The sequence below is a fragment of the Nilaparvata lugens genome, chromosome 3 (assembly GCF_014356525.2).
Source record: "Nilaparvata lugens isolate BPH chromosome 3, ASM1435652v1, whole genome shotgun sequence".
Lineage (NCBI taxonomy): Eukaryota > Metazoa > Arthropoda > Insecta > Hemiptera > Delphacidae > Nilaparvata > Nilaparvata lugens.
In genome coordinates, this window is record NC_052506.1 from 46,553,673 (window position 1) to 46,570,034 (window position 16,362).

Sequence of the window (16,362 nt, forward strand, 5' to 3'; positions counted from 1 at the left end):
TCCATCCATGAGCAATGATAAAGGTGTACAATGACAAGATACTGTATTATTGGAAGTTTCATATGAGGATAAATCGATTTTCGTTGTTTCACCTCTAAACGGGTAACCAGTTGACTTTTCAAAGAGAGAGGTCGGAGCAAAATGTTGAATAGATAGTAGTCAGCCACTGCTGAATGCTGAGACTGTCAGCATCATACATCATATTCACGTTGTGATGTGTTATTCCTGCGAGCATTAGTCCAACGAAATTATGATTGATGGCAGCTGAGGTGTGCAAGAACATCTTGAAAGGCATGCACCTATCTCGCTTGGATAAAGGCAGAGAATTTCGTTGGTAACATTGTAGGATATTTAGGAACTCGTCCATCTTTGAAACTTAATCATTCTGAAAGCCACTTAAATGACAACAGAGATAAAACGAATTGGATGATAAAATGAGTTTTAATTTGACCTTCTTCAGAAGTTTGTGGCAGATTGAATAGCAAAGCCAGGGTAGTTTGCATTGAACATTTTTCAGCCCTGGTAGGCTAATTTGTAGCCCTTCAACTGAGCATATTCTCAATTTGAAATAAAGTGACGGAACTGTAATTCATGAAAGTAAATTAGCTTTTGAAATTGGAGTAATTATAGAGAATAGAATTATAGTTCTCCAGATTTGACGTATTTGAACTTTGAAAGGAAGATTTATGTCATTAATCTTACAAAAATTTTGTTCAAATATTCTTCATTCACCAGCAGACTATCCATCGTTGTAGGAAATTGTGAAATCTCCAACTCTCACCGCAATATTATATATGACATACAAGATCAGAGATTCTTCTTTCAGTTTCATTTTCAATATTCTCCAAGCAGCAAAATAATCAGTTTAAAGTACTTTGAAATGTAATTTTAAATCACTTTCAAGCACTTCTAGATTATTGTGCAATGATTTACAATGCTTTAAGTGGGCAAAATTGTGATTTATAAACTACTTGAAAATAATTTTAAATCACTTTCAAATGATTGAATAAGTTCTTAAAAATTTAGAATCATCGACTTATGTACTTTTCAAATCACTTCAAAGCATTTCAAAGTAGATTTAAATCACTTTTAAATTACTTTAAAATGATTGTACAATGATTTACAATGCTTTAAGTGGGCAAAATTGTGATTTATAAATTACTTTCAAATGATTGAATAAGTTCTTTAGAATCATTTGGAATCATTGATTTATGTACTTTTTAAATCACTTCAAAGCATTTCAAACTAGATTCAAATCACTTTTAAATTACTTTTAAGTGATTGTACAATGATTCACAATGATTTAAGTGGGCAAAATTGTGATTTATAAACTACTTGAAAATCATTTGAAACCACTTTCAAATGATTAAATAAGTTCTTAAAAATCATTTAGAATCATCGATTTATGTACTTTTTGAATCACTTCAAAGCATTTCAAAGTAGATTAAAAACACTTTTAAATTACTCTCAAATCACTCTACAATGATTTACAATGCTTCAAGTGAGCAAAATTATGATTAATAAACTACTTTAAATCACTTTAGAAATGATTGAATAAGTTCTTCAGAATGATTCAAAATCATTGACATATAATCTACTTTATAGAATAAATAGAATATTCAGCTGGATGTGAAAAAATTACATAACTTCAAAATTGATGAATAAATCCTTTACTTTAACATTCATAATTAACATAGTAATGCGACGAATTTTACTTTATGGCTGGAGCTCCAAATTAAAAGTTTCAAGTGTCTCGTCTTCATTGACTTCAGCAGACGATTGTTTCTTCTTCTTTTCTCCATGTCTGTGAACAAAAATTGAATCAACTTGATTTCAATGTCATCTTTATTGTATAACTTCAGGTACAAAAATAAGTCAAAACGGAAGCATTTGACCTGTAGGTCTACAGCAGATCAAGTTCAAAGGAAAACAAAATTGGAACCTCAGCTATGTACATTATCAATCAATCAATCAATAATTATTATGAAGAATGTCATCTAAATTTGGGAAGAACATGTTTACTTCACTTATCTGTTAGAAATACAAAGTTATTGTCATAAGAGCTCGTGGTATTCAATTCTTCCAGTTGCTCTCCTAAAAATGTAATTTTTCACTTCTAGATGAATTCTACTAGAATATTTTAACGACGACTCTGTGTTTCAAATCAATAAAACAAAAAAATAGAATATCAAATCAATGGGTGAAACCTATCTCAATGGCGACATGGGACGGTCAAGCGAGAACAATACCCTTTGGCAGGTAAATTTAGCACATTTTCGACCCTTGTGCAATGAAGCATATGCCCATATGAAGCATATACGCTTTTCCAGCTTATAAAATTTTTCGTGTCACGTTTTTAGATTCTTGAAAAACTTTCAACTTCATTTTATTCATACAAGTTGAATGAACTTGAAATATTTAACAACATCATTAGAATCGGTGATTCGCTTTAAGTATGGAGAATTTTCAAGTTCTAGGTCAATCTTGAGGAGATTAAACGACGATATATTTGAAGATACAGTGAACAAACTGTATGCTTAGTGTAGTTACTCTATCACATTTTTACTACACGTGACGTCACGCTGGCGTTCCCCCCACCACTTTGAATCATACACCTGTGAGTGATCAACCTTTCGTCTAATAACGTTGGGTTAGACCAAGGTACCTAGAATACATTCTGATGGGTATGTATTCTAGGTATATTGGGTTAGAACAAGATTATTCTGTGGGTCAGGGGCTGTAGTTATGATGACTGAGGTGGAAGCATATGTTTATAAACTTACAGTAGGTCATAAGCTGTTTGCTGCAACCAAGTTTTCACCGATTTTTCAATTTTCTCATCTGACACCTTGAACCTCCTCCGTACTGCGCCTAGAAGAGCAAATAAAAGCATGTATTTTCATTCTCATAAATTGTGATACAAAAAATTATATTCATGCCTACATATTAGTTGCTATGAGAAAGGCTGAAGGGCACCACTGCTTGGATTATTTGAGGCAGGGTTGTCATTTTCACTGATCATTATCATGTATGTCTCGCAGTTGCTGAATATTTCAAGCCTGTCTAATGTTTTTGCTGGTTTATTGTATTGATGGGTAGCTTAATGGTGACACACTATTCAGCCGCTCTTCTTGACTTTAAAATTTCTTAGAGACCAAAAGACGATCTTCTTTTGACAATTGGAAAAATAATGTCAATTATTTCTGGGAATATTTCTCGATTTCATCACCCACTTATTTTTTGAAATAAACAAGTTTCTGGCATGTCGAAAAGTTCATGTATTCTGCTCGAAATGTCTCGACATTGACAACCATAATCATTAAGGCAGTGCAAAGGCTAAAAATAAACTTTCTACTGGTGATATTTTTCAAAGTTTTTCGATTTGCATATCATCAAGCTATTAAAATGAAAAAGTTTTCTCAGGAGAGCGCTAAGGCTAAAAGGCTAAAAATGATATAGACACCAATAGAAAGAAGACATTCTTCTCGTCTCCTAGTTTTTATATGCACTTGGAATTATAATCAGTTGTAGATTTCCAGTGTGAAATTTACATCTTTTCACTTCACCTTAATGGAGTAATCCCACAACATCCCTGTTACAGAGTTAATTTTATAAATTCCTCAAATTACATCCATGTAGAATTAGAAGCAAGAAAATAAAATATATTAAAACTCATTCACTTACTGAATAAAACTTTTTGGAAGTTTGTCTTGTTGAATGCCATTTTCTTCAATGTCATTTTTGTCTGGCCACTCCACGAAAACATGGAAGTTAAATCCGCTGACATGGAGTTTCGCAGCATCCATGGCAATCATCAGCTCATTCATCCAGCTCGAAATCCTGAACTGTCAATCGTACATTGGAACACCTTTAAAGTTAAAATATCGCCAAAAGATTTTATAGTGAGCACCTAGGACCTAAAATAATGCTATATTCCAAGTTTTGTTACAATCCATCCAGTAATCTTTCAGAAATCATAATAAATAAACGTATTTGAATAGTCAATTAATTTGAATAGACTAAAGTTCAAATATAGTATAAGTTAAATACTTTAAGGCTGTGCAAAGGCTAAAAATAAACTTTCTACTGGTGATATTTTTCCAAGTTTTTCGATTTGTATATCATCAATCTATCAAAATGAAAAAGTTTTCTCAGGGAAACATTTTTTTCCAATCATTACTTTTCGAGATATGAGCGCCTAAAGATTAAATATTTGGGACAGAACATTTCAAATACCGTACGATAAGAGATAAATCCATGAGATTTAGAGGATGAATTCCTCATGGTAATTTTGATTAAATAAAACGTAAATTTTCTGAAAATATCAATTTCTGAGAAAAGTTATTCAAATCACTAAAAATGACCAAAAATAACTTCTAGTTGAGTTATTTTTTGGTAATCGAATAACTTTCTCAAAAATCAATATTTTCAAAAGATTTTCGTTTCATCCAATCAACAATACCGTGAAGTATTTATCCTCTGAATCTCATGGATTTATCTCTTAGGCCCATGTTATACGGACAGAAAAAACGCGACAGATTTTTCGCCACGTAGACGCCAAAGCCTACCGAGCAATGGACGTCACTGTGTGCAAGTTATACGAACGTTTTATCTGTCGCGTCGGACCCTGTAAACCCGGCGTCAGCGTCGACAACGCGACCGGACCGGTAAAATTGGCAGAAAAAACGCGATAGAAATGACGCGAGTACTGTTATACGGGCAGCTTTTACGCGGCAGATCACTGCATCCATATTTTGTGCTGTAGCAGACTACAAGAGACACTGATCGGGAGTGGATATTGGCTCCCTCGGAGCCTGCCGCGGCGTGTTTGCTGCTCGTATAACAGCTCCCTGGCGTCGACGACGCGGCGTTATTGCTGCTCGTATAACAGCACTGAATTGTTAGTTCAGCGTCGGCGTTTTATCTGTCGCGTTTTTTCTGTCCGTATAACAAGGGCCTTACCGACGAGTTTAAAATGTTCTGTCCCAAAAATTTAAACTTTAGGCGCTTATATCTCAAAAAGTATAATGATTGGAAAAAAATGTTTTCCTGGGAAAACTTTTTCATTTTGATAGCTTGATGATATACAAATCGAAAAACTTCGAAAAATATCACCAGTAGGGAGTTTATTTTTAGCCATTGCACAGCCTTAAAGCATTAGTGAGATATTTAGAGTTCTAACTCACATCTCACTCATGCTTTAAAGGCTCTCATTATATAACTGTTGCACAAACTACTATTATAATTATAGATGACATCTAAATTTGTTTCTATGGTTGAAAACTCACAATTTTCTCCCGGAAATCTGCATTCTTCAATTGAATTTCCAAGTTCTCAATTTTTTTAAAATTTGACAGAGGAAACCAATCGGCCACCAATTTGTCGGTTTCTTCATCGGAAACTGGTGGCATGTTATCCACTGCCGATGAAGGCTTGCCACTCTTCATCAGTTGAGCAGTCATTTCGGCAATCTGGCTCTTAATAGTCTCGAATTGCTCCGTGAAATGATTTTTCATCAAATTCATACTTCCTGCAACAACGAAATTGCACACATACAATCATTAGGTACCATACTATTTTCAAAAAGAGATTTTTAATCCTTTTAGAATAAATTTGAATATTCAGAGTTGATGAAAAGTATGAAAATGCATGGATCAATATTTCTCAACAATATTAACTTCATTGTAGGTGTGATTGGGGATCTCAAATTCAAAATAGCCTAGGCTACTAGGTAGGTACTTTTCCGTAACCTTGTGATACGCTGTCTAGGATCCACCATTTTGAAAGTTGGTTAATCTCTTTGAATGTGAAGGTGGTCATTCAATACAAGTAACACAAATACGAAATTTCAAGTGGAAAAGAATGATGAAAACCGATCATCGATATCAAATGATTCCGAATATTCAAATGATTCCGAATGATTGTCAATGGATTCCAATCAGAAATGACAAAAAAATTCAATGACTTGAAATTATTGTAAATGATTTTAAAGTAATTATAATTGTCTCTTTCAAATCACTTCAAAGTACTTCAAATCAGTTGACTCCAATCATTCTAAATTATTCGTAAATCAGTTCCAATCATTGGTCTTAAAGTAATTGAAAAGTACTTCAAAGTACTTCATTCAAATCATTTTAAGTAATTTATAAATCATTTCCAATCATTGGTCTTCGAATGATTGAAAAGTACTTTAAAGTACTTGACTAAATCATTTAAGGTAATTTATAAATCATTTTCAATCATTGGTCTCCAATGACATTTCATGGAGAATTAAAAGTAATTTGGAAGTAATTTTAAATGATTTAACTTGCCCTAAAAAGAGGTGACATTAGTTCCAAGCACTTTCAAATCATTTCCTTGCTGCTTGGGTCACTATCAATTTTCATTCAGACCCTCACTCAGGATTGACATGAATCTATTGTTGGAGATCAGAGGAAGTTATATTTAGTTATCGTCCAATAATTATTTATTCATCCTATCATATTATTTATTCAATCAAGTAATGGATAGTGATATATGAGTGAACTAGCAACACATTTAAACAGTTAAGAGTGAAGAGTAATAATATTGAAATATGCGCTAGAATTCTTCAACATCATTCAATGCTTGAATCTATTATCAAATGTACAACACATTCAATGATCATGATTTATGAATTTGTCAAAGAAAAACCACATTGATTTCTTATACAATCCGGATCGAGCAAACTCTATTCTACCAAAATCATCTGAGGCTGTTGCTGCAGCCAGAGTTGACCATCATGTGTCCTTACAAACAATCCTAGAACTAAATTATGTCGATTTGGAATTGCCGGTATAGTTTTGTAACACGATGTCTGTTTTATTTGCAGGTGGGTGCAGAAATGAGTCGCTTGATGATAATCAACGAGCCCTGAGTGGTAAGATCCTTTCTTTTATCATAGGCAAATCATGATCATAAGTAATAATGTACAATGATGTATCTGGTTTTGTAATGTAGCCCTAGTTCGTTTTCACGCTCCACAAAACACAATTATTCGTGTCAAAGGAAATTGTATGGACTCATTTATCTCACTGTGAGCGTATTATTATTCAATTTCCATATGTTTACACGCCATTCATGGAGCGCGGTTTCATGCTACTAATATTAATGTACCCAACTTTACAGTTACAGTATTTTACATCATGTTTTCACATTGTAAATTAGTTAAAGCAGCCTACTGGATTACTGAATAGAACTCACGTGTGTTTTCAAACTTGGTGGATTGAATTAGTTTGTTATTTTGTATTATCTATCCAAGCTACATAGTGGTCATAAACACTGGAATGGGAAGAACCAACATATAATTCAAGGCAATTCGCAAGAGCCAAACTCATAACTCAATTGAAGGCGGTTCTCATAGTAATTATTATTGAACAATAATGAGTTCTATTTATTTCTTAAAATGTTCAATTCAGGTTTGAATTAATTCCCCCAGTTGCTCCCCAGTTTCCCTAGTTTCCCCATGTGCTTATACTCTTGATAGCATCGGATTTTTCTCTTTCGCATAACTTATAATCCATTTGAAACAACCTTTAACTTGAAGTTATAAGCGGAGCAGAGAAATGGAGGGAGATCAGCCAAATACAGTGGGGAATACAATCATAGAAAGAAGTGTAGTTGCCAAGTTGTCGATCTGACTCAGTCGATGCAGTGTGCTTTCAGAGAAGAAACTACGTATGCGTATCATGAACTATTGAACACTCACTAAAGACCACAGAACACTGTCCGCTTCAGCACGGCAACATCGCCGCCGTTGTATCCCTACTTTTCTCTGCTGAGCATATTATCCCTCCAAGTCGGAGGTTGTTTTGTAGAATATTTCTACAAAATAAAAAGCAAATAAATTTTCTTCAAGCTCAAAAGAACGAGCTCATCATAGTACCAATCATATATTTTCTCTCAGAATACGTAGCCTACTTTCTATTATATGCATCGTACTACTACAACAGCGACAGCCAGGTAAGAATGTGAGGATGTGAGCTAACTTTTCCTTTGGGAAAGGCATCTGATTATCAAGTTAAGTGAGTTTCGCTTTAGATAGAGCCTCCAACTCGGTAAGACACGAGTTATATTAGACATGGCTTGCATTAACCGCTTGTGAGAAACAAAACAAGGGTGCGCCAGCAGCCAGCTCTTGTGGTTTGAGGTGGAGTTGCCTGAGCAAAGCCTCAATCAGCCAACGCCTGTTCATGTGTTGCTGTCTTGGTTATCTTCTTGCTTTGTTGTTGATAATCGCTGAAATTAGTAATTGGATGGATTCTTCGAACTGATTTCAACTGATTACCCCTTTCTGTATTCATCGTACTTGCATGATCAAATAACTTCAGCTCTAAACTATAACCATGAGCTACTCGCTATTGTTTGGTATGCATGACTTTCTCGTGTCAGTAAATATTCAATTCATTATTAATTGAACTGCACCGATTTCTCAGAATTCCTATTATATTAATCGAGCAGTTTTTGTATATCTGTTTATATTTTATATCTGGTTATTTATGTTCAACGGATCTCGAAAATGGCTATAACGATTTTAACGAAATTTGGAACATATTGTTTATGATATAAAAATTCGATTGCAGTAGGTCCCATCACTTGGAAAACCCGCTGAAGGACATGAAAATGATAACAATTATTCATCCTTGGAAAAACAGATGATAATTTCGTCGTCTGTCGAAACAGAAGATGCGTGTGTGGGAGAGAGACAGAATTATTTCCAGCTGTATAATTAATCAGTGAGAAATATTATCTAGAAATTTTAATCGACTTGATCAAAATAATCTGATTCTTTAACATGTCATGATAATCATTCTAAAGTAGAGTATATCATAATTTTCAAAGTTATTCATTATTTTGACAATTTTAAGTAATAATAATAATAATATCGAGTGATCTTGCTGGCTCAGGTCTGGTGTCAGAGTTTTCAGGTCGCAACTGATCAATTTCAGAGCCTCTGACATGACCCAACGACTACTTTTTAGGCAGCCGGGACCGACAATATAACGTGTCCATCCGAAACACGGGAGTGGCCCGAGATAAATATCTTTAAATTTTACAATTTTAAGTGATTAGTGAGTGTTATTCTGTTATTCAATTTGTTTTGTAAATAATCTAAATTAGAACTTTTTGGTTTTTAAATGTTTGGACTGAAAATTGAACCTGAATTCAAGTATATGGAACATAACCTACATTCTGGACTATTTATAGTGTATAAATCAAAATTCGGGGAAGAAACAGTTTTGGGCTGTGCCTGTTAGTCCTTCCCCAATCATTTTAAAGAATTGTGTTCTGTTTATCCATAGTTTATAAATAAGCTAGTAGTTCTATGAACAGTGGACCTCGCGCAGTTATAAACCACAGCCTCCTCTATACTGTCCATCGGAGTAAATCCTGTCTGTATGTCGTGTCGGCGGGATATCGGTGTAAAATGTGAAAACGGCTAATGGCTGGGGGTGGTGTATCAAAAATACTTACTTTAAAAGCTAAAAGCTAATCTCCTTCAAGACATACTGGCAACAGGACAGCCCGAATTCAAAGCAGAGAAAGGTTGAGAGACAATACTATGTTATTTTAGTTATTGCATACAATAACACATATGTTTCACATATATATTTCAGCAAAGGCATATATAATAAGCATGTAAGTAATAAGTAGAAAATGCAAATTTCAACCCACCCTCATCCCTTCAGCACATGTTGTAGGGGTTGGGATTTTTGATATGCTCACCTTCAAAATATTCTCAACAAAGGTGTGAAGTTAAAAACTGTGTTCCAAACATTCCCTACAAATTCCATTGTCAATGGAATGGAATGGAATTCCATTCCATTGATGAATAGAAAATTTCACTCTCAACACTAGAACTCCTGCTACAGTCGTAGGAAAATGCGTAAAATAGTGAAAATATACATCAAATTGAAGATAATTTGATGCTCTATCAGCTCATAATCAGCACGGATTTTTTCCATCAATCGTTCAAAAATTATAAGGCCGGAAAGATGAAAAAATTGGAGGCAAAAGTGTTTTTTCGAAAAATTTCTCACCTTCAAGAGCGGATATCTCAGAAACTATGAGAGATATGGAAAACATGGAAAACTTGTAGAGGACAAAACTTGTTGGTAATTTTGTAAGCTTCAATTTTGATGCAATATAAATGTTCATAAGATGCATTGTTTGTTCATAAGATATTTGCGAAAAATGAAAAAATGGTATTTTAAAACCACCCCCACCCATTAGCACAGGGGGTAGGGGTGAGGACTTTTGATATGTTAATCCTCTTACTATCCTTAAAAGACCTGTGGAGTTGAAAATTGTGTTCCGAACTTTTCCTTCTATACCTTTATTTGAGCATTCGTTGCCTGGACTTAAACATTCAAACATAAAGAGAAATGCAAAACCGTCGACTTGAATCTTAGACCACACTTCGCTCGGTCAATAACTAGTTAATAACTATGAACTTTCACCTGTTTTTATGTTTTCACAAAAATTGATAAATACTTTATTAATTTGAAATGTCTAGAAAAAATCCTAAATAAACATAGAGCTTTCTGTCCTATCGTATCGTGACGTGTCGATACGCTATCGATTGCTGTTATCAGGTCTGGCTGCAACTGTCTACAACGTTGATGGAAAGATACATTTTCAAGATGTTCGATGCTTTTAAACTGGTAGTATTATAATCAACTGTCTACTAACGTTGATGGAAAGCTACATTTTCAAGATGTTCTATGTTTTTGAACGGGTAGTATTATAGTCCACTAGACAGCTGATTTATGATGAATAATTCTAAAGTCTGATTTTCACGTTAATATTGGCGTTCAAAGCAGACTCCTTTACCTTTTTTATCCTTAAGGATTTTTACTCTTATCCTTAAACGGATCCTTATCCGTAAGGATTTATTATCCTTAAAATGCAAAATTTCAAAAAACCGTATGTATATGTCGACGCGAAATTTAAAAAGGAACATACCTGTCAAATTTCATGAAAATCTATTGCTGCGTTTCGCTGTAAATGCAGAGCATAAAAACATAAAGAGAAATGCAAAACCGTCGACTTGAATCTTAGACCTCACTTCGCTCGGTGCTAGCTGCCCCGATATTCAATTCATTAATTGAACTACACCGATTTCTCAGAATTATTCTAACGATTAGAAAATATTTTAGAAATTTGATACATGGATAAAGTTATAGTGCAGACTTGATAAATTATCTTGATTATCTCTATTTTCAAAATTGGAAAAATAAAACTATTTCATAGAGTTCTATTTTTGAAAAAGAATAAGTGATTTTCATCATTCATGGGTCAATAAATTATTATGAATAACACTTAAAGTATTGATGTTCTGTTCAAAGTAAAAAACTATATTTCCCATAAACAACTACATAAATGGGTCTGATATTTCTATTATTAAAGAATTTTCCTTTAGTAGTTTCTCGGTGAGATCTGGATATTATGACTACTTACCACAAATAATGTACTTGTTAGTTTAAAACATGCAATTAACATTTAGTATCTGAAATACGTGTAACATATTATGAGCAATAATTACAGAATCGTGTTGAAAATGAGCTTTGTTTTCTATCTCTATCATTATTTTAAAAACGTATTCAATTTTGAAGGCAACGTACATGGATATTTATTATGCAAAACTGTATCCATAATATGTGGTTCATGGACTCATTGTCTGCCACCATTCTTTTTAGCCCTGTTACTATCTTCCACAGTATTTGAATGAACTCAATTTATTTACTTAGCCACTACCTCGATCATCTTCATTCATCAAGAAATATAATCTATCAACAATTAAGATTTACATTCTTGTCAATCAGAATAGGAAACCTAAGGAGTTGAAGCAACTTTGAAACTGTGAAAAGAGAGTGAATGAGAACAAGATTCAAGATTCGTTTTATTAACCATCAGGCTACAATATTATAGCATTAGGCAAGTCATAATATATACTTTTAAAAAGTAGGCTACACACAATTGAACAGAAAATCGATACAAATTGAACAGATAAAGCATATCTACATTGCATAAAATACATTCAATTCAGGTATTCAGGTATTCCTCAAGTGAGTAAAAGGCATTATTTTTCAGATAACTGTATACAACTTTCTTAAATTTGTTTGGAGGCAGAACTTATGAGTAAGTCGATGAATTCAGATTGTGAGTTTGTGAGGCCTGAGGCGTGAACTCAGAAGCGACTGGTCACTAAGTCTGAGAACGGGGTCGCCAGTAACTTGAGCAAAACCATTCTGTGTGAACCACTCCACGCTCAAATTATACTGTTCACAGTTCACCCAGCAAAGTTTGGATCCCATTCACTGTCTAGCCTTCTCTAGTCAAAATTAATCAAGTTGAGTCCCTCTTGCTTTCCACTTCAACTCAACGGGAAAATTATTGGTGCTTGCCAATCCTTAGCTATGAAGCTCCGATCACTTTACGGCTGCAAAATAGCTTTTGGGCATATTGTGCTTTTGGGGATATTGTGCTTGTTCTGTTCAGTTATTATCGATGGACTCGATGTGTTGCAAATCACCCCTTTGTCTCACCAAATCCCTTTTGTACCGGGTATGTCACATGCACACTCACCATCATAAGTGATAGTGTAGCTCCAACAAACTATCGAGATAGCTACCGCCATTCAAACTTTACAGGAGCTGTATTCGAAGGAAACAAAAATTTATGCTGGAGAAGGAAATTGATTCAATGACTCTATGATTCGCAAAGATAGTTGTAATTGACGCTTGATTTTCAGACGAACCACACAACCACACCTTAGAGTTTTTATGATCAATTGATAAGAAGTATTGAGAATAATTGAGCTCACTTACTAGTCAATTGAAAGAAGTCACATATTTTGACCCAAATTTGACCCGGCAGGATACTATAGAAGTTTGAATGATTAATGACGGCATGATAGACATGACCTATGAAAAAACAAGCTTAATTCAAGTCTTGAACGGAATTTTTCATAAATGGGTGAAATTCACTATATAAAATTAATCGCACAATTCCTATTACAGAATTTTCATTTTTAGATTTCAGACATTTATAAGATTAAATTCAAATTCACGATAGAAAATATATACTATTCAAAAATGTCACGATTTAAAGTGTTTCGAATGCGTAAGATAATAAAATTTCAATGTTAATTGAGAGAATTTCAATGATATTTGGGATTATATTCAATTATTCATTCTCATGATATCAATTTTATTCGAATAAATAAATCTGATTAACCTACAAATTCCATTTTAGCCAATTTCCATTGTGGAGACATTTCGTGCTCAACCATTTTATTATTAATTGGATCCATTCATCATACTTTTTCATATTATTATTATCTGTTTCTGAGGAATTTTTGGAATAGTGAAGAAGAGATGAAGGGTAAAATTGTAGAGAGCTATTTATTTGCCATCCAATTGAATGATGCTTCGATGTACAAATTCAAGCAAGTTCCAGCGAACTAAAAATTCAATTAAAGTTGTATGACAGTATTTTGTCGCGTCATTCATAGGAAAAACTAATTTTAAGCATTTGTCGAAATTGAATTTCTATAATACGAATATTAGGGACTACCCGAAAATATCATCAATTACGACAATATTATGGATTTTTTTCATAATACTATGAAATATATTCTATTGAAAATAGACATTTGATTAGCTCATAATTCCGTGTGTTTTTTCCAAGATTTATGTGATAATTTATTATTAGAGAATGGGTATAGTACTTACTGTCAAGAATATTGCTCTTTTTAACAGCCATTAATGTGACTTGAAAGCTACACGATTTCTTGTGATTTTTTTGAGAAAATCATAAGCTTTATTTTACATTGAAATTGAAATATGACTCCAATATTATTTGAAAAAATAATATTGAAAAGTGCTTTTTGAAAGGATTACAAGGATTGATATTTTGTAGCCTTGTAGCTATTTCCTCAAAAAAAATCTAGACGTTTCTAAACCTATCGAAATTGTATCCTTCTTTAATTTGTTCAATCACTTTATCAAATCCATTTTTTGTAAGCAACATTTCTTATGTCTTAGGCTCATCTCAATTCTACGAAAATCAATAAACCTCTACACTATAATCTCATGTTTATAATAGAGATTAATGGGATTATGAAATCGATACAGGACATAAACGAAAAATCCATTGCTAATAAGTGTTTTCGAGTTATTCAATAAATTCGGCGCATCTATAATATTAACGGCGAGTCATATGCGATATCGAGCCCAAACTGTCATGGCGCATATATTCGCTCCACCGAGCCAAAATTTAATCACACGTCAATTGAGCCACAAAGTGGATTATGGAATTATGTTGGAAGGGACGCATTGAATCGCTTACAGTACAAACGCTGCAAATTATTGCCACTGATTGCCTCACATCGCCTTTGCTCACCAATTTCATTCGAATCTGCCAAATTATCATTGATTTTTATTCCGTAACTCCATTAATAATCACATTACTCACCGATTGCTTCGAATTCTGCAAGATATTTTGCAGCTCAACTCATCCAGGCCCTTATCGCAGCTTTTCAAAATTCATAATTGTTGTAAACAGCTTTTCCCCATAAAGCTTGAACAAATTGAAGAGCAGTATCTCTATTACTGACCCTAGAGGCTTATTTTTGCAATCATTTTATACAGTCACTAGCAGAATTTACAAACTTGATAATCTGAAAACTTGACGTAATGAAATCTTGAAGAATTGAAAATAGGCCTATAACCATCCTTGGTTAATTAAGAATCTAGCCTATATGCAAAATTTCAAGTTAATTAGTCCAGACGTGATGATGCGTCAAACATAATTTTCCTATCCCGTACGTGTATAAGCCGACTCTTTATTTCATTATAGATATTTCATTAGTATTTTTTTAAATATTCCTCAAATAGCTTAAAGCTAGAGGGATTAAAAATATATATGAATTTTGTATTCAATGAGATGTGTATTGAAATTGAAAATGGTTAACGACTACAAGAGATAGGAGTATGGAACAAAATAGTTGTGAAACTATGATAGCGCCAGAAGTGTCTCAAACACAATAGTAGGTACTACATGAACTTTTTGAAAGTGATTTGAAATAAAATGTTAAAACAACAGAACTGAAAGTTGTCAACCTTATCATTCTACCTCCATTTACAGAGGCTTTTGTTTGAGCCGAATGAAATCTTTTATCTTCTATAATATAGATATATATAAAAATGAATGTCTGTCTGTTTGTTCCCTATGACTTGAAAAATACTCGACATAACGGCATGAAACTCTGGGAATATGTTGTGTGAATATTGAGGATGGTTTCTGACCAGAAATTTTAATAGGGTTAATAAGATTATTTATTAATCCATTTTACAGACCTATGTTTTCAAAATTGTCGGCCTAGCGGCTACCGAGGAACGGAAAGATGATCATGATCAAGATCATAATTGAGATAATATGATTTAGCATCTAAAGTTACCAGCTGTAATAAACACGTCACCCTATGATAAACTGAATAGGCTACTGGTATTACAACAATAGTTTAGAGTTGAAGTGTAGTTGATTGATACCAGCTGTAGATAATGGTTCCTTAGAAGACTTATACAAATAATGATCATCCCCTATCATTGACTAACCGGAAAATGTTGGAAAAAATCATTCACCTCATGGAAGAGAGTTGTTCATATTGCATTCATTAATGGCAGAATAATTTACATTTTTTTCAGCTTTCAGCTCAATTCTGTGTGATTCATCGTACATCGCATATTTCCTGGACCATCTATCGACAATCAACAACTATGAAAACATTGAATTCATCTTTGAAACAATGATTTATCCTATTTTTTTCTAATTCAACACTTTACTGTTAGATATTACTACCAATTGATTGAGAAGAATATGTTTTGGGAATAATATATCCTGCATGACTAAGCACATAGGAAGTCCGTATTCAGATGTAAATGAAAATATTGATTGTCAGATAAATTTCATGATTCACCAAATAAAGTAAAGTATGACATGAGATACATTGACTTTTTGGCGGTACGAAATTCGCCAGGTAAGCTAGTTGTAAATAAAGCTTTATTATTGATAGTCAACGCTGAAAAAAGTCAGGCTCAATCACCAGGAATACTATAAATTCTATGAAGGACCAGTAAGCCATTAATTTTGAGTAGTTCAATCACTTCCATTATGGACACTGGATACATTATGGACAATCAATACGTATGAAATTTATTAGCTACAAAATGAAAAACTTTGATTGAAGTGACCCCGACTACTACAATATGAATAACCATTTAGATCAAATATAAGATATTACTCACATCTCTCATCAACTCGTACTTTTTGCTCACAAAA

General features: G+C 33.5%; 1 protein-coding gene across 1 annotated transcript in view; it reads left to right on the forward strand.

The window, feature by feature from the left end:
* The window catches only part of LOC111050664 (calcium/calmodulin-dependent 3',5'-cyclic nucleotide phosphodiesterase 1), a 753,503-nt gene that overhangs the window by 563,121 nt on the left and 174,020 nt on the right, over positions 1 to 16,362 (forward strand). Inside the window, exon 3 of the mRNA XM_039423890.1 lies at positions 6,851 to 6,898. Within this exon, the coding sequence (XP_039279824.1) occupies positions 6,851 to 6,898 (48 nt within the window). The remainder of the gene's footprint in view (positions 1 to 6,850; positions 6,899 to 16,362) is intronic.